Source organism: Biomphalaria glabrata, chromosome 8, assembly GCF_947242115.1.
Source record: "Biomphalaria glabrata chromosome 8, xgBioGlab47.1, whole genome shotgun sequence".
NCBI classification, from domain to species: domain Eukaryota; kingdom Metazoa; phylum Mollusca; class Gastropoda; family Planorbidae; genus Biomphalaria; species Biomphalaria glabrata.
In genome coordinates this window covers 35,265,136-35,284,222 of record NC_074718.1, presented here as the reverse complement: position 1 = coordinate 35,284,222, position 19,087 = coordinate 35,265,136, and the positions used below count along the sequence as shown (strand labels likewise).

The 19,087-nt window shown below is 37.6% G+C and overlaps 1 protein-coding gene across 3 annotated transcripts in view; it reads left to right on the top strand.

Moving 5' to 3' along the window:
• LOC106056796 (cyclic nucleotide-binding domain-containing protein 2-like) overlaps window positions 1-19,087 on the top strand; it is a 41,882-nt gene that overhangs the window by 8,999 nt on the left and 13,796 nt on the right. Inside the window, exons 1-5 of one of the 3 annotated variants that reach the window (XM_056039540.1) lie at window positions 3,018-3,386; window positions 11,363-11,627; window positions 13,701-13,768; window positions 14,282-14,411; window positions 15,344-15,510. In XM_056039540.1, the coding sequence (XP_055895515.1) occupies window positions 3,382-3,386; window positions 11,363-11,627; window positions 13,701-13,768; window positions 14,282-14,411; window positions 15,344-15,510 (635 nt within the window). In that variant the 5' untranslated portion in view covers window positions 3,018-3,381. Of the gene's footprint in view, window positions 1-897; window positions 1,063-3,017; window positions 3,387-11,362; window positions 11,628-13,700; window positions 13,769-14,281; window positions 14,412-15,343; window positions 15,511-19,087 lie in introns of those variants that run through there. The other 2 variants (XM_056039539.1, XM_056039541.1) reach the window with 2 other exon arrangements.

Here is a 19,087-nt window from a genome sequence, read left to right as displayed (position 1 = left end):
CACATACAGTTTCTTGACATACGATGTATTGATTTTTGCTATTAGTTTATTTTGTGCTCGAGCATACTTAATCATTGATGATTATTCAATTTACCAGTATAATTAATCATAGATGATTATTCAATCTACCAACATTAGTTAATTATAGATGATTATTCAATCTACCAACATTAGTTAATCATAGATGATTATTCAATCTACCAATATTAGTTAATCATAGATGATTAACAATCTACTCTCGAACATAAACATATTTTTTTTCATTTCTCTCCATTTTGTTGTTGTTAAAAATGAGGGTGGTGGAGGGTTGCACACTTTCCGTCAATACGGAGAAACTGTGTTTAAAATTAATTTACATAAAATGTACAGGGCCGGATCTAATACAGGGCCGGATCTAAGCTAATAGAGACCTCAAGGAAGAGTTATTGTGGCGGCCTCTACACTTTTTTGGAGCGCTATAATAAAATAAAAATAATAAATAAATAATAAATATATAATATATAATAATATAATAATAAATAAATAATAAAAATCCACTTATTAATAATACTACGTAATATAAAAACGTATCATATTTAGGAAGACAGATCGTGTACATATAAACCCATTTTCCCTTCTTTAGAAAAGCATTTAAGTTAAAATTATTATATCAGAGTTTCTGGAAGGTAAGGCTCTGGTCTGACGCACTGCCGTGGATCTAGTGCTGCACTTATACATTACGAGCATGCTACACACGGGACACTTTTTAGCCACGTAAACAGACGAGGGGGGGGGGTGTCCGATAGCGAAGTACTGTTTGGACTCAATACTCTGGGAGACCAAAGAATTGAGTAAAGTCACTAGCATATATACAATTTAATAGTAACAATTGATCCAACAATTGAACTCTTATTACAGCGCTTGGAATCCCGCTTTCTGCTGCCTTTGACTCAGCCTCGTCACGTGACTTATCCTAAGGTGAAGGTCCAACAAGATCCCCTGGAAGAAAAAGTGTCAAGTCCTGAAGTAGAATCAACAGTAGCGTCCCCTGAAGCTTGGTCACCTGTCACTTTTTATGAAAAGGTAAACTCTACTATGGCCACTAATGCATGCAGGGCAGGATTTACCGCTAGGCGTCACTAGTTATAGCTTAGGGCCCCAAATAATACTTAGCACTTAGCACTTAGCATATAATATCTGGCTTGGGGCCCCAAGACCTTCTTAGCACTTAGCATATAATATCTGGCCTAGGGCCCCAAGAACTACTTAGCACTTAGGATATAATATCTGAATTTCTAAAGGGACCCGCAAGGGCTTCATATCTCGAGCCGCTTACGGCCTTTTGTCTAAATTCGGAACTGAATGGTTGGCCACTGAGAGAGAATACGAAACAGAGAGAGAGAGAGAAAGAGAGTTTCGATAGATATATAATTAGATTAATGAGACAAAGTTTACCTGTTGAATATTGAACCAGTCAAGTCCATTGTATTAAGTAAATGATGTACAACAGTATCCTAGCGAAGAGACATGCCTCTTACATGTTATTCTAATTAATTGTTTTGTGGGTTTTTTTTTAGGCGTCCTTTGTTTTTATGCCTGTCAATCAATTAGGAGAATTAGTTGTTGTCAACTTTCATGTCCTATGAAACCAATGAAATGATCGTTCACTTAGTCGTTTATACTAACTGTTGCTCTATTTCCCTTACGTCTCTACGTTGGTGTTGCGACTAGTTGCAACAGATTTCTGCTGACAAGTGTGATCTAATTCAAGATATTCTTTTTGTAACGTTGTTGTTGTTTTTTTCAATCCAAAACTATCCTTGGTGTTCCTTTAGTCTAATTTCCCGAGCATCAGTTGGTTATATACAAAGCTTGTATCAACTCACTCTGTCTGTCTGTCTGGTCAAAAGTTTGAACACGTTATTTCTCCCATACCCATTTCCAGATCAAGTTGAAACTTTTTACAATTATTCATTGGCGTAGACACTTTATGAATCAATAAAAATAATTAACCATCTAGTCAAATAATTACTGGTAATTAATTATTTTGTTTGATACCGACTAAGGAAATTTATTTTTTCATTCTTCAGAGCTCTGGCTAAATATTTGACGGTTTCGTTTCCTTAGATTATTGCACTCGTTATTGCTCCCACACCGCTGCCACGCCCCTGTCTCGGAAAAAGTTGAAACCCTAAAAATTTTGTATTATACCTAACACAACATGGATCAATAAAAACAATTTAACCAAATAGTCAATTAATTATTGGTAATTATTTATCTTGATATAAAATAAGAGAAATAACTTCTTCATTATTGAGAAATAAAATTGTTAGTGCGGATTTCTTTCCCTTCGGTAGCTTTGGTAAGCTTTTTATTTTACTAGAAGGTTGAGCCTGTTTGTACTTTGGGTCATAGATGGGTCATAGATGGGTCATACAGTTCGTTTTGAGACAAAAAATATTTTTTGTTGCTGTCTGAGACAAAGTGCACGTTGATTTTGTTGTACGGTAAAAACAAAATATTAATCGGGTGTTTAACACACACGACATACACACAACACAAATACAAGAATGCATATATTTTACCTTATTGTGCTAAAATAGTACTAATGTGATCGCAACTGCAAGATTGACCTAAGAAGTGTTTGTAATAAATACGCTTCAAATGTATCATAGATCTGACTTCAACTCATACAGGCTACACAAAGCTTCTCTCTACCAGTATCAAAGTCCAATCGTTTCATTCCAGTCTCCTGCTCTAAGTACTTCATTTTAACCTTTAAAAACTTCAAGGATCATATTTCACAAAATAAAATATTAAATAAATAATAAATTATAGACTTTCTAGATCTATTCATTCGATTTCTTTGACCCAAGTCCAGGTACAGTGTGTCCGTCCAAAAAGGTTGGAATTCTGGTTTCTACAAGATTCGACCAATGCCGCTACCTCGTCGTGTCTCCCCCCGTGTCTTACCCTCCCGTAGGTATGCCTCACATGATTTAATGTCACTCGGTGTTATTATTGCTGTTGTTTATGTTGTTAGGAATGCGTGTGTGTGTGTGTGTGTGTGTATGTCTGCCTCTCAGTTTATATCACTGTTGTTAAAGTGTGTGTATGTCTATGTTTCTACGCGTGCTTGTGTTGGTAAATGTGATTGTTACCATCCGTCAACGTCACAGTTTGATGTTCACTTCTATTGTTGTCCTAATGACAACCCGTGCGCTCACAAACAATTACCTATTGGTGTGGACCCGAAGATAAGATTTTTTAAACAAATGTCGACTCCCTTATAGACTGGTAGATTTCATTTGGACTAGGTCTAGGTCTCGAACGTTGCAAGGGTTAGCCTCTAGATCTAATCACTTCATCAGCGTCACAGTGTTAACATGTACCTAGCATTGTATGAGGTATGTACACGCATAGTATTATTTATAGTCTGGTGGAAGCGTTTCATATAGGGCCTTATTTAGACTTCAACAGCCCCTAAGCAAGTTGACATATGGGGCCCTAAAATGGCCATTTTATTAGTCAAGATATGTCAGGGGCTAAATATTTCTTGGTGACTCTGTGCTATAGCTCATGTTTAGCTATAGGTAAATCTGGCCCTAGTTTGGTAAAATAGTTACATGCTTATATTGAAGTGCTATTAGACAGCTTGAGACTCGGTACTTAAGTGATATTGTTTTGTGTGAGCTATTTACCTTAGTGGATTAGGAAGTGTTTCTTGTTTGTTATTTAATAGGGTTGAATAAAGCCTTGTCTGTGACTGTCTGTGTTGTGAACATCGGCCTTGTATTTTGTCTATTTTCTAGCATAAATATTTTCTACTGTACTGTACTGTAATGACGTCTCATTAATAAATAGCAAATCTTTTTCTTTGGAGTTTTCATAATATAGTAGTGAGTCACGTGTTATTATAAGTGTGATACGGTCTGTTGCAAGTGGGACAGCCAGGAACAGATTTATCTTGTAAAACTGCAGACGTCCCTGACCTCAACATTTTTAAAATGTATTTTTTGTTACAAAATATGTATTTTGAATACGAGAAAATAAGGTAAATGAGATAAAATTTACAAGCACCCTATTTCCTTCTTCACAATTATGACACATTTGAGATATGTTTATATAATTATAGAAGCAAGAGAAGGGTTGAGACATCAACACAAAAATCCTGCCAATGGCCTCCACATACTAAAATCCGGCATCGGATATAGCAGTATATATTTCTTTTTTATACTATCATGTGTGACCAGTAGCGTTATCTTTGGGCCCGTTTTTAGGAATGTTAATGAGCCCCCTCCTCCTTTATTACCATTTCTAAATTTAAACAAGGTTACAAAGACAGTTTGTGTAGAAACACAAACTCAAAATCGGCCCCAGAAGTTGTCCACCCAGGCAGGTAAACAAGCAGGTTTCAATATTTTTCGAAAGAATATTAGAATGAAATTCTATCAAAGGCAAATGACAAAAGAATGGAGAAAGAAGGTTGACAGATCTTGTGTGGTGCCCCAACGGTCCAGTAGACCAAAGGATAAATGAAAGTGAAAGAGAAGTTCAATGTGAACCTGGCCTAACTGTCTTATAATGACTATCTAGTTGATCTACTAGCTCTGTAAAGGGTCAATTTCCTATTCAAAACCAAGAAAAACAAATCTCCCTTCCTTTGGTTCAGTATTCTACATGTACAGCTACGCCCTGCAGTTCACGCGATAATATGAAGAACTACTTATTAATTGTTGTTTTAAATTATGTTCCACTTATATACATACTAAATAGATTTTTTCTCTTTACAAATAAAAGTAATTTTTTTTTGTAAATCAAGTAGTTAGTATGATAAAACGTACATAATATTTGTACTAAACAAAATAAATTTTGACAAAAAAAAACAACAACAAAAAAAAACAAAAACTAAAACATAAATAAAATGTAAAAATATGGTATATAGTAATCTCCTTACTGAATAGCAACCCCGTGTTTGTTACTATTAATAGTGAGTAGTTGTAAAAATTTTGTATTTTTATTTTAAAAAAAAAGTTGCATAGTTGATTTTAAAAATTAAATTTTTCGTTTTTAGAAGAAAAAAAAAGCCGTTGCATTAGAACTTTGTATGGTCAGATATATCATAATGTAGGATTTTCAATATCTTTTCTAGTTTATGAGATCTAAACGGGACGGACAAAAGGACAGACAGACCGCACAAAACTAATAGCGTCAATTTCCCTTTCGGGGACCGCTAAAAATTAGTATTCAGTTAGTATTGACATTTTCTTTTTTTTTTTTATTATTTTTTATTCTGGTGTAATTACTATTAAAGTCTTGAGTGCAGTCATTCTGGTTCCCACTGACCGTTATATTTGACCAATGTTGCCCAGTTTCACAGTAGTTCACTGATAAATTGACTTTCTTCTGATCACGTGATATAGCCAACCTCCTCGTCTGATAGCGACTGTTTACACCAGACTGGATTATTGACCAATCAATGTTCAATTTATTACATTCACAAGGCCCTGACATTCAAGCAGCAAAATTATGAAGGCTTTTAGGCTTTTAGTCTGGTATATGTCCACAGACCCACTAATTAGTTTCGTAAGGAACTATTGGCACAACAATTAGCTAATTAAAAGAAATTAGGAGGTGGAGGTGTTGTGATGGGCATAGAATTAATAATAAAGCTAGAAAACTTGTGGTCAACTATCTATCTATCTATCTATCTATCTATCTATCTATCTATCATCTATCTATCATCTATCTATCTATCTATCTATCTATCTATCTATCTATCTATCTATCTATCTATCTATCTATTATCTATCTATCTATCATCTATCTATCTATCTATCTATCTATCTATCTATCTGTCTGTCTATAAATCTATGTCTGTCTATAGTATGTAAATCTATCATTCTATCTGTCATTCCATCTATCATCCATCATTTAATCTATCAATAATTCTACAAATCAATCAATCAATCAATCAGTCTATCAATCAGTAAGTCTATCATCAGTCAGTCTATCAATCAGTCTATCAGTCAGTTTATCAATTAGTCTATCAATCTATCAATCAGTAAGTCTATCAATCAGTCAGTCTATAAATCAGTCTATCATTCAGTCTATCTACCTGCTATTCAATTTAAAAATATCCATTTATCGATCTATTCATCTATCCATCCATCAATCTCTTTCTTTGTATTCATGTATTTGTTTGTATTTTTCCTGAACGGGAATTACCGAAGACTTTCCACCCTGTATACAACGTCACAAGTCTTGAACCTGAAGGAGACATTTGAAAACACTATAAAATGTCTCTATTCGACTCGATGTGTGAAACAAAATAAATCTTATCTAAAAAAGAACCGCTAATTACCGTAATTTACCTTAATATGGCATGGTTTATCTCCCTTTCAGCTATATAAAACAAATTTAATTACTACTAATTAACTTACTAGCTATTTTTGTATTGATTCGTGTATTGTTCTCGACTATGACCTATGACTAACTATGCGAAATTTCAAGTTGATCCGAGAATGAGAAATGGGGGAAAAAAATTAATAAGGGAATTAGTTCCATATATACATCCACATCTCTAATTATGTAGCACTTATTCCTCTTGTTTCGATATCAAACAAAATAATTACCAATAACAAATGAACTAATTGACAAGGCAAATTGATTCTTGTGTTGTGAGGTAAAATAAATAGTTATGCCAAGTTTTAACTTAATCCGGGAACGAGAAGTGGGAGAACAAACATGCGCAAAAGTTTTACCACACTGAGTTAATAACAGCTTTGTAATGAATCTTTTTGTGTCACTTCACCACCACAAGACAATGGAAGCAGCTAAATCTAGATATGTGCACTAGGAATTCTTATTTGCCCCTGTTTCTGTAAACAAGACTTATTCTTGGTCATAATCAGTGTCAAAAGTATCAAAGTTTAACACAATAGATTGTTTCCTTGTAGATTAGCTGGATGTGCTCAATCCCACGACGTTCAGGTTAAGCGCTATCTTCAAGTTTTACCTCCCTTGTTCTGTGGTCATTATTTGTTCTAGATACATGTTTGCACGTCAACTTGGCCGCAGCAGCTGCCGCTCAATACCTTATCTTATCAGGGGCAGATATCTGATCACTCTCGCCCAATGTTACTTTATCATGCAGTTTTTTGAGAAGTAACTTAGGAGCGGAGCTAACCAAAGGCGTTGTCATGTGGGTGCGTGGTACCCCTTGCTCGATTTTATAAAGCTTATATCAACTCACTTTCTGTCCTGATTGTCTGGTAAAAAATTATTTCTCCCACACCCATTCTTAGGCCAGGCATGAATCAAAAAAAAAAATAAAATTAACCTCAATTAGTCAATTACTGGTAATTATTTTGTTTGATACAAACAAGGGAAATGAATCTTCAGTATTCATTGATACGGCTAATAAGTACGGTTTCATTCCCTTTGATAATTGAAAACGTTATTTCTCCCACATCCATTCTCGTATATAGTTGAAACATTAATTAATTATTGTACTTAAAAAAAAGATCAATTTAAAAATTAACACATTAGTTAATTAATTGCTGGTAAGTAATTATTTTGTTTGATATCGACTAAGGAAAACAAACGTCTACATTATTAAGAGAGATAGTTGTAAGTGCGAAGTTGCATCCCTTGGAAAAGGTTTTTTTTTAAAGTTTTTTTTTTTTTTTTTAAGTTTTTTTTTTATATATTGCTTTTTTTTTTTTGCAAATGATTCTGACACTACCAATCACGGAGAAAGCGTTTGCTATTCGCAGCATTGACAAAATTAACACAGTTACTTTTAGGAGATTGGCATCTCGAGGATGACTTTATACTAGAGCTGCTTACATAGTAAACGGTTTGGTTCGTAAATAGAAAAACAAAAAAAAATATTAATCACAGGATACCTCAGCTTTGTTTCGCTTTTGACGTCAGTTGTCGAGCTATTTAAATGCTATAAATCCTTGGGCTTTTGCTTCTTTTCTTTGTTCTTTTTTTTTTTTTGGGGGGGGGGGGGCTCTGCCTCTTATTTGGGTATTGGCCTATTTACTTGGCTTTTTTTTAAATATAAATTTTTTATTAATAAAAAAAAAGTACAATTTAAATAGTTACAATTTATAATAAATTACAGTGTGATCAAACATGTAGATGGAGATTATTACATTAATGTTGTCTTTGCATTTTATCGTTGTACGTTGCGTTGTACAGTATATTCATCATATTTTGTTATACAATAAAACAAAATGGATATTGTTTTTAATGGCCTATAAAGTACTTTGGATATATACATATAACAGTGAAAATAGTACGAGTGTAAAGTGTATAATCAAGCGTGATATTTTGCTACTGAAATGGTTATAAAATTTAATTACAAATTTATTTAAATAATGTTTTCAATTAGGTTTTAAAAATGTCCCTTAAAAAATACTTATTCTTTGTCCTTAATTCAAATGTCAACACTTTGAACTCGCGTGTGTATTACATTGTGTAATAAATCCGCCAATGAAAATAAAAATCAATTGGAGTGTTCGTGCGTGTGTGCGCGCGTTGACTTTCAACAAAAGTTGGCCTTTCTGCAACGTCTCACTGCCAGAGTTGTAACATTTTGTTTTTCTTTGTCGGCTAGAGATGTAGCGAATTCTTGGACAGAAACTTCTATTGAACTATTTAAAAGTTTATTTCTGGATTCATTACCTATACACTGTTCTGTGCTATATAACTAGAGTTTTGACAATATGAGCGTTTCCATAGTGTGGACCTAAGGCGCTAAAATAATTGACTTGAATATGGCGTGTGTGTTAAGGCCTACAAGGCAGACATTTACTTATGAATAAGAAATAGGGAACTTATTATTAAATGGAAAGCCTTGATTTGATATTACTTCATTCTGTCGTTTATTCAAAATCAAAGTTAGACACTTAGTAATAATTTAAAACAAAAAGGATCTATAGTAGAACAAATAGTGAAATCAGTTTGAAGGCGAATGCTGAATGAATTCATTAGGGCAGTGTTTCTCAAACCCTTTTTCCGAGGCACCCAAATGTTCCACGAAACCTTGATAGGTGTTTCACAATCTACTGGAATAACTATTAGGCCACCATGTGAATTAATCTACAGTCAAGAGACAAAATGTTCCGCTAAATACTCAGAATGTGCGAAGTGTTCCGTTAAGGAAAAATAAGGGAATATAATGTCAAAAGCAAATAGTAGTCTAATTGTCTCTTAGTTTATGTTTAAAGATAAAAGTTAAATATAAATCCGATACACGAAGTCTTCAAGCTTCAAACGCTTTGGTGCTTATCTTATTGCGCACACTTTTGGGGAACATTATATTTGGTGGCTGCCTGGTCGTGTGCTATGTGCTCTGGGCTGTCTTCTCGATGGTCTCCGGTTCGAAAACTACCCATTGCCATCCCCCTCCGTTTTGCGGGAGGCTTGGGCCAAGGATATATGCAATCTTTAATTCTCATTAAAACGTTACAGAAAGAGTGGTGTATATATCTGGAAATGTAGGAAATAATCTGCACAACGAAACAAAAATAATGGATTAAAATAGCTCACAAGCTTACTGAATAAAATTCTAGAACGTAGAATGGACACCAACAATAAATAATCTATGAAAATAACTTTTCAGAGAAATGAATCATCAAAGGAAAACTTTCATCTTGTATTGAAAAACACAAACTGTAAAGGCGTTGGAAGCAATGTCGTCTAAGCCCATCCGTCTTCGTTTCCAAACATTCACTGAAGAAAGTGTTGATGCTATTAGTAAGAATAGATTTCCGATACCCCCATTGTCGCCGATAAACGAATCGAACCATCTCTGGAGTCATATAACCCAGTCAAGCCTGTTACAACAAAAACCTAACCTTGCATTTTCTCAGCAAGTTCATCTGGCACTCAGTGATCATCCCCAGACTGACAGTAGACCAAGCAACCAAAAAGTAGCACTAGAGTTCTATTTGCAGCCAAATAATCATGCGCCACATAAATCCGTTGTAGCACACCATTCAGAACCTTCTAGAGAACGAAACATTTCCACCAAAGTCACCACTGCTAGTGAAAGTAAATGCCTTGAAGGAAGTTCATTTCGGCGTTCTAGATTATCAAAGTCAAGACATTTAATACCAAGTATAGAAATTAATCCTTCAAGCAATAAGATCATTGCTAGAAAATCTGCATTTTCCGAAGGAGGTTCTCCACAGTGTACCGGATTGTCAAAAGCATTAGATATATGGCAGCGGCAAATCGTGCTAGACGAAGAATTCCGAACCAGAAGTCGAACCACTGTGACTGGAAGCTCTGGCGTAGTCCTTAAAAACACATTTCTCGGTTTTTCTACCTTTTGGAGGTGGCGAAGACTAAAAGGTCAACGCTCCAGACAGCTAAGCTTAAAAAACAATGTAGTCAGCGATCATCCATTGAATGATCATACCGTTATGATCCTCACCGCAGAAGAAAAACCTAGAAACGAGACGATAAAACCCAGGCTGGAACTTGGACGTCCCTGCAGCACATCAACACGTAAGGCGATGTACGGGACCACACACTGCAGCCATAGCAACGATGCCTCACGCCTGATTCAGGCTAAACCAATGGAGAGCTTCAGTTCAGAAGCAGCTAAAAACTTGAAATTACCCAGCAAACTTTCTAGCTTCGAGGCTAAAGTTGAAGCCTGGAGAACATCCGAGCCTCACCAACTTCATGTAGAACAACCAAAAGTCCGTCACTCGGCCTCTCTGCCATCTCTCATGAGGTTTTAATAATCATATGAATTTTTAATTAATTTATTTTTATGCTTTTTTTTTCTTTTGAATGATTGAAATTATTTTTAACGTTAATGTTTTAATGTTATTTTCTAGTGTATCTTAGAAAAATAGTTTGTTGTTTATCTACATACTTTGTTAGAGTCAACAAAATTGTTTCTATTTCTTTGGAGGCTCAGGCGGTTGTTTAATTTGATGTTCAAGCAAATACTTAATAACAAAACGTTTGAAACTATTTAAAGTGCACAATACACAAAGTAATGTCAAAGCAGCTTTGTAACGAGATGTAATAGCAACTCCTTAACGTAATATAATTGTAACTCCCGAGACGTATTGTAATAGCTACTGCATAACGTAATGCCAGAGTAAGATGGTGGCTTTGTATTACAAAGTAACTCCTTTAAAAAAATTAAATTGCAACTTAGTAAAGTAATAACTACGTGTTGTAATGTAAGGGAAATACGCCACGTGATATGATAGCAATTTAGTTATATTTAGCTTCCCTTCCTTACGCCATCCTTTCAACCCCCCCTCCCAAACAAAACAAAAATATTGTCAAAACAAATACCAAACTCAGACATCAAATTCCCATTAAGAGATTCTGATGCTTTCAGTTTTCTGCCTCGAAACGTGCCGACTTCTTCAATCTTATCACACAACGTGGCAAAGTCTACGTCTCACCCACTTCTGGCACCACAGCACCAGGCTGTCAGGACTAAAAGAAAATTTCGTGGACACCCTACTATCGTCTTGCAGAAATCTCCATGGAAACCAGACAGGCGAACATACTTCGAGGCCGTGGTGGTTTATGGGCGAAGCAGGAGTTTGCGGAAAACAAGATCCCAGGGAGATTTCTCAAAGATGTCGTCCAATTTCATGGTCAGTTGCTCAGACAAAATGGGTGTATGAGTGTTTGTGAAATAGAAAATGGGCGTATCACGACTGCCTTATCATATTTGTATCTCGCAATCTGAAGATTTTACACTATTTTTTGACCTCTTGTCACATTTTTATTTTAACATTCTTTAAATAGTTTTTCTAATGACTTCCTGTCATCTATCTCATTCTCGATTGGAACCGAAATATATAGGTCTGTGTTCCGTGAACAATGGAAGATGTTTAAGGCCAGTGTCTTGCATCAGTTGCAGTTGAGGTTTTAGTTTTAAGCTATGATTTATATACCTTTTTGTAGGGCAGTGACGCCCTTGTTCTGCATGTGCCATAGGAATTTCAGACAGGCCATATCGACGCCAAATACAAGGTTACAAAGACAGTTTGTGTGAAGACACAAATTCAAAATCGGACCCCGAAGTGGTCAACCCAGGCAGGTAAAAAGGCAAGTTTCAATATTTTCAGAAAGAACATCAGAATGAAATGCTATCAAAGAGAAATGACATAGAAGAATGAAGAAAGAAGGTTGACGGATCGTGTGTGATGCCCCAGCGGTCCACAAACCAAAGGATAGGTGAAAGTTAGATGTGAACCTGGCCTAACTGTCTTATAATGAATATATAATTGCTCTAATTGTTTTCTAAAGGGACAATATCTTATTCCTCATGAAAAAAAAAAAAACATTTCCGTAAAGAAAAGAAAAAAAATCCTTTAGTTCAGTGTTCTGGTGATGTGAAGTACTGCAGTCCAGCGCTGCAGTTTACGCGATAATATGAAAAACTACTTATTAATTGTTGTTTTAAATTATGTTCAACTTATATGCATACTAAATAGATTTTTTTTTCTCTTTAAAAAATATTTATTTGTGTAAATGTAGTAGTTAGTATAACAGAACTTTGCTAACTTTGCAATACAAATGTAAAAAAAAAAAAAAATTGACACAAAATCTAAAACCGTTTGCATAAATGTGTTTAAAATATGGTATAGTACCATCTCCCTTACTAAGGAGCCTCCCATGTATGTTACTACTAATGGTGAATAGTGTAAAAGTGGTGTATTTTTATGAAAAAACTGCTTGCATAAGTGATTTAAAAAAAAAAAGATTTTTTAGGTTTCAGAAAAGAAAAAAGTAGCCGTTGCATCAGAACTTTGAATGGTCTAAAATATTATGATGTCGGATTATCTTTTCTAGTTAACGAGTTTACGGACGGACGGACGGACGGACGGACAATCCACACAAAACTAAGAGCGTCTTTTCCCCTTTTGGGGGCCGCTAAAAATGGACGAGTCCGATGGAGCCGATACTCCAGCTTTATGGTGCTAGATGCTTCCCTGCACAACGGATGAAGCTTTCGCCTTTTCAATGTGACATGCGATCTGTATCGTAGTGAGCTACCTAATATATGAAATACTGAGTTCTACACTTTTCTTACCCTGAGTCTAAACAAATGACAGGGCCGTAGGCTTTTTGAACCCCCTCGCTTCATTTACGAACTATTTTATCTCTTGAAAAAAAAATGTATAGGCTGTTTTAAAACTATGCATCAATGACAATGTAAAAATTATATTTCTTTTTACAACCTTGTATCAGCTCACTCTATCTTCTTGTGTGGAAAAAAAGTTTGAACACGTTATTTCTCCCACACCCCTTTTCGTATCAGGTTGAAACTTAGCGCAATTATTCAATGGCGTAGATAATACATGAATTAATAAAAAAAAATTAACCAATTAAACTAATTACTGGCAATTATTTCGTCTAATACCAACAAGGGAAATAATTCTTTTAGTGTTCACAGATAGCGATAAATATTTCTGGTTTAGTTCTCTTAGGAAACTTTCACTTAGAAGACTTGAAACAATTATTTAATGTACCTAACAAAACATGAATCAATTTAGAAATTAACCAACTTGTCAATTAATTATTGGTAATTATTTTGATATCGAATTAGGGAAATATCTTCTCTATTATATAGAGATATAGTTGTAAGTGCGGAGTAAGTATTATTATATTTTGCTTGTTCTCCAAACTTATGCTAATGTTTCTACTGTTCTTTTGTTCAGCCTCTAGTCAAATTTCGTCGTGCTATAAGGATGATCTTGATTGTACTTCGTTTCACTTCCAGTAGCAGGTAAACTTTTTAATAAATTTAACATTGCAGATAACGTTCATTACATCTACCTTTTTACCTTGACCTTGACCCCTTAAGTCTGTTGGACCGTTGGGGCACCATGCAAGACTCGTCGACAGTCCTTCTCCATTGCTCTCTGTCCTTCGCCCTAGCCAGAACTTTCTTCAATGACAGGCCTGTCCATTCTTTTATGTTTTCTTCTCATCTCTTTCTCTGTCTGCCTCTTCTTCTTTTTCCTGGTACTGTTCCCTGAAGGAAGGTCTTTGCTAGCCTCCAAGACCTTGTAATATAGCCATATATTTTTAGCTTGCTTTTTTTTTTACGATAGTAAGCAGGTCGTCATGGGATCCAATCGCTGCAGTAACCCTGCCTCTAATCTCTTGGTTTGTGATTTAATTACAACAATTAAGATTGCTAGAGTTTACTAGACTCTTGTGAAAGGAAATATAATTGATGGCTCAAAAGAAAGTGAAATTCATACAGAAGCGAAACAAATCAAAATTCTATTTCCAGAGAACGCAGCCAGCGCCTCTGTAACAATCAGTCGGCGAATTTCCTGGGCAGCAACTGGACAGCCTCAAAAAGTGCTTACGAAATGTATGGTATCAGCTTCGATCCTCAAGATTTCAAAGCCAGAAGAGAGGTCAGTAGAAAATGAAGGACCATACCGAGATCTAACAACCAGCCTATCAAAGTAAACCTTTTGTTTTGAGTTAGAAATACGTACCCAAAGGACTGTAAAATATTTTGCAATTTTATTTATAACAAAGACTTGGCTAATAAATGAACTCTTAATTTTATGTAGAATTAAAATTCCCTCCTCAGTCGCTTCCCCCCAAAAGAAAATTTAATTGGTTTTGAAAAGGCTCTTTTTATTTTAAATTCTTTAGGGGTTTTAATAATTAGAACTGCATTCCATTCTTTGCTTTTTAAATGGGCTTATACAGTGTATGCATGCGATGAAAGTGTGTGAGTATAGAATTTGGTTCAGATAGTGATGTAAATCTATATATTTTTTTTTATTATAATTTGTATGATCTTTATTTCGCTCTTTAACTGTTTAAGATATTTAAGAATGTGTTTTAAATTAAACGTTTGATCCTCATCATCAAACTCCATTTAAGTGAGGGTCTGAGAGGCTCAAATCCTCTCTTGCACAAGCCCTGGACAGAAACCCTGCTGTTTTGCGTATTTCATGTGTCGCCATAAAGGTCGAGAATTTGTGTCGAGACGGAGATCAGCAAGTCTGGGGCAGTCAAAAAGAATGAGACACGGTTTCCTCTTCTTCCCCGCAACGGAGGCACCGTGAGTCGAAATTTGGCCATAGCCGTGAGAAATATGAGTCAACACGACAGTGGCCTGTCCTGTACTGTGCTATAATAGCTTTCTCAGTCCTGGGGAAGTGCGGTCAGGGCGCCTCATGCGCTCCCAGACCCCACGGGCTTTTTGGGACTCGTCCCATCACTTTGATAGTTTGATAGACCTGTTTTAAATCTGTTATAAACAAGTTTAATAAACCAATGGTTCAGATCGTCATTTCTAAAGAAATTTACCTTTAATTCCCCATCCTTCCAGATTCCAGTTAGCGCTGAAGCTAAAGCCGTGCTGTCTCTAGAAACCAATAAAAGAACCCAACATCAGCTACGTCTGGCCCTGGTCTCCCTGCGCCAAGCTGTTAAGGAGTTTAGTGAGTTCCCCATCACAATGCAAGAATCCCTGGTCAAAGTCGGCTGGTACGAAAAGTAAGTCTGACATTACCTTAATCAGAGTGTAGAACGGCTTTTTTAAGTCACATCTGGTAAATTATGGAGGTCACTGTTGGGTCTACCTATCCATGTAAATTGTTCCTTATTGTACGAGTAGAGCTTTCAAATATCTATACTCCCTGTCCAAGTTTATCACTTGTACGATAAAACCCCTCCGTTTACTTTGAGTCTAGAGTAGTCTAGACCGACATTGTAAGATTTAAGCGAGAACCTGTTGAAAGGCTGTAACAAGCAAAATATAACAAAAAAATACAGCTGATATAAGTGGGCACATTTACAACTATATCTCTCAGTATTGAAGACTTATTTTCCTTTTTCTATATCAAAGAAAATTTAATAAATTACCACTATTTCACAAATGGGTTAATTTTTTTTATTGATTTATGTTTTGTTAAGGACAATAAATAATTATGCAAAGTTTCCGAGAATGGGAAGTGGGGGAAGTAACTTGTTTCAAATTTGTACAAGATGGAGTGAGTTGGTATATGCTTTGAAAAAATAAGTATTGACTTATAACAATGAAATCCTCATTTGCATAGTTAGTGTGCGATCTCTGATTATTAGATTCATTCTGCAGTGTGAATAAATCTGCTTTAATAGTTGAAAAACTCTTTCCTCTCCTTTCTGGTTTAGCAAACAATGCATTTATTAAGTATGCAGTTCAAACGGTTCCACTTTGTACGAACCAGTATATCGTCCCGAGACATGACGTTAAACTGCGCTCCTCTTTCCTTAGCACTTTTGGAGCTCAAAAGTGCCCTACTTCTTTTCTATCATTGTGTCTGCCTCCTCTTTTCCTAAGTCTGCCTTCATTGATCATCACACTGTCTCCTTAACTTTAAATTCTCACTACGTCCTAGACCAGTCCGTTTGCCGTGGACTGCGACGGGTAAGGGGGGATAAAGAGATCCTGGTGTTTGAGTGGTGGCTATCTGAGGATAAACCACAACAACACAATACTTTGGCTCCAAGTTCCCCTAGACCTGAGACCCAGATGGCCCGCTCTGGGTCAACCGGCTGGTCATGCCGAGCTACCAGCATAGGTCGTCGACCTATGCTGGAGGGCGGTGGCTGGAGGGTCAATCAGGGAGCTGCTGTATCGGACACATGTCCGATGTAGCAGCTGACTGAGTATAGCACCTGTGTAGCCCTGGCGGGCTCATTCTGGACATCCGAATGGCCCGTCCCCTTGTTGGACTCGATGGCGGGTGGGGAGCACAGGTGCCGAATTAACCAAAATATATATGGACAAAAAAACACACACAAAACTACTTGCCCCAGACCTATGTCTGGGCAAGAAACGCCGAATCGACGATAAAAAAGAGGAGGTCCCAAAAAGCTGTGTCACCTGGCCATCATTTCTGGTGGTTAGATGCACAGAGGAGGGAAAAAGCCTGACCAAGTTGAGCCCTTTTATTATCTATAAGGGACTCAGGTCAGTAGTGGGAGAGCCCAAGAGTGTGTCTAAGCTACACAAAACAATGGAACTCCTTGTAGAAGTAGACAGCAAGACACACTCTGATGGGCTTTTAAGATGCAGAAGACTCTGTGATCTCCAAGTGGAAGTCATGCCACACAAGAGTCTGAACACCAGCAGAGGTGTAATCAGCTCTAGGGACCTACTGGAATGTTCCGAGAAGGAAATAGTGGAGGGCATTGAAGGAGTCACCCATGCCCGGCGCATTACCAGGCGCAGGGAGGGTGAGGAGGTCAAAACCGCCACTATTATCCTCACATTCGGAACTAGGACACCGCCAGAGTATGTGAAGGCAGGATACCTACGAGTTCCAGTGAGGCCCTACATACCTAACCCCATGAGGTGCTTCAAGTGCCAGGGTTATGGACACGGCGCGGCAGTCTGCAAGAGGAACACTGTGTGTGCCAGATGTGCTGGAGAGGGTCATGAGGACAAGGGCTGCACAGCCCAGTTCAAATGCCCAAACTGTCAAGCTGGCCACTCAGCCTACTCCAAGGACTGCCCTGTGTGGAAACAGGAGGTTGCCGTGCAGGAGTACAAGGCAAGAAACGGATGTACCTTTAGCCAGGCGAAATCGGCTGTACTGGCCCTACCCAAGGGCCAATTCGGCTTGACAAAGACCTACGCCCAGGCTGTTGCTAAGAAAGGAAGATCCATAGCCACACAGACGGACACATTGACCCCACCACCCCCTCCTCCTCCCCCAACTCAGAAGAAAACACCGCCAAAGAACACACCTCTGAAGAAACAAGAAAGCCCTGTTGTCATGCTAAAGAACAGGTTCTCTGTGCTCGCTGATGAGAGCATGGAGACTGAGCAGCATGTCAAAACCAATACTCCGGGAGAACCCGGAGACATCATGTCTGACACAGGTTCTCCTCAGAGAACCCAGCCAGACACCCCAACCTCTACCGAGTTAGAGGTTGACCAACTCCCTAAGGGGAGAAATCAAAGCGGAGAGGATGCCCGAGGTGAGAGAGGAGGAAATAACTTCCGCTCTAACCAGAGGGATCTCCCCTCTCCAGAGAGAAAGACTTCCCCCAAAAGGGGGTTGTCCTCCTCTCCATCCAAACCCAAGAATAAAAATACCAAGGTCACTGGAATAAAGGGAAACCCCTCCGGGGGCCTCCCAAGGCCAAATAGCTCCAAGTAGGTCATCTAGAATAAGCCATGGATTCCAGAATTGTACAGTGGAATTGTAGAGGCCTCAAGGCCAATTACGAGGAAATGCAGCTACTGATGGACTCTGAGACTCCTGTAGCTGTCTGCTTACAGGAAACATTTCTGAAAGATTGCATCAGCTTCCGAAGCTACCGTGCTTACACCAAGAATGTTGAGGATGCAGAGAGAGCATCAGGTGGAGTCTGTATCCTTGTGAAGGATAGCATCCCCCATGAGAGGGTAGAACTACAGACCACACTACAGGCCGTAGCAGCTAGGATAACCCTTCACAAGGTTATCACTTGCTGCAGCCTGTATCTACCACCAGGCGCTCCATTAAACCGAACAGACATGGAGGACCTATTGAAACAACTCCCCCGGCCTTATTTAATCCTTGGGGATTTCAATGCCCATAACACCATGTGGGGATCCAACAATACCGACACAAGAGGTCGTATGCTGGAGGATATCTTCCTCCAACATGATTTATGCATACTTAATGATGCATCACCGACCTACTTGCACCCAGGAACTGGATCATTCACATGCATTGACCTCACCGTATGCGTCCCCGGACTTCTGGACGATTTTAAATGGTCAGTTAGCAATGATCTACGGGGAAGTGATCACTTCCCAATCATCATTACTAACAATCTCCCTTCATTGGGACGACCTCAGCGGTGGAAACTGAATAAGGCCGATTGGGAACAATTCCAAAAAAGATGCTCTGAGGATATCACAGAAAATATCCTCCATGAACAGAACCCAGCTGATACCTTTGCTAGCAAGCTACTAAGTATAGCCAGGAAAGTTGTACCCCTAACCTCTGCAAATCCAAAACGGCCTAGCAAACCATGGTTTGATACAGCTTGCAAAAGTGCTATTGGTGATAGGAAAAAACGACTGGCTGCATTT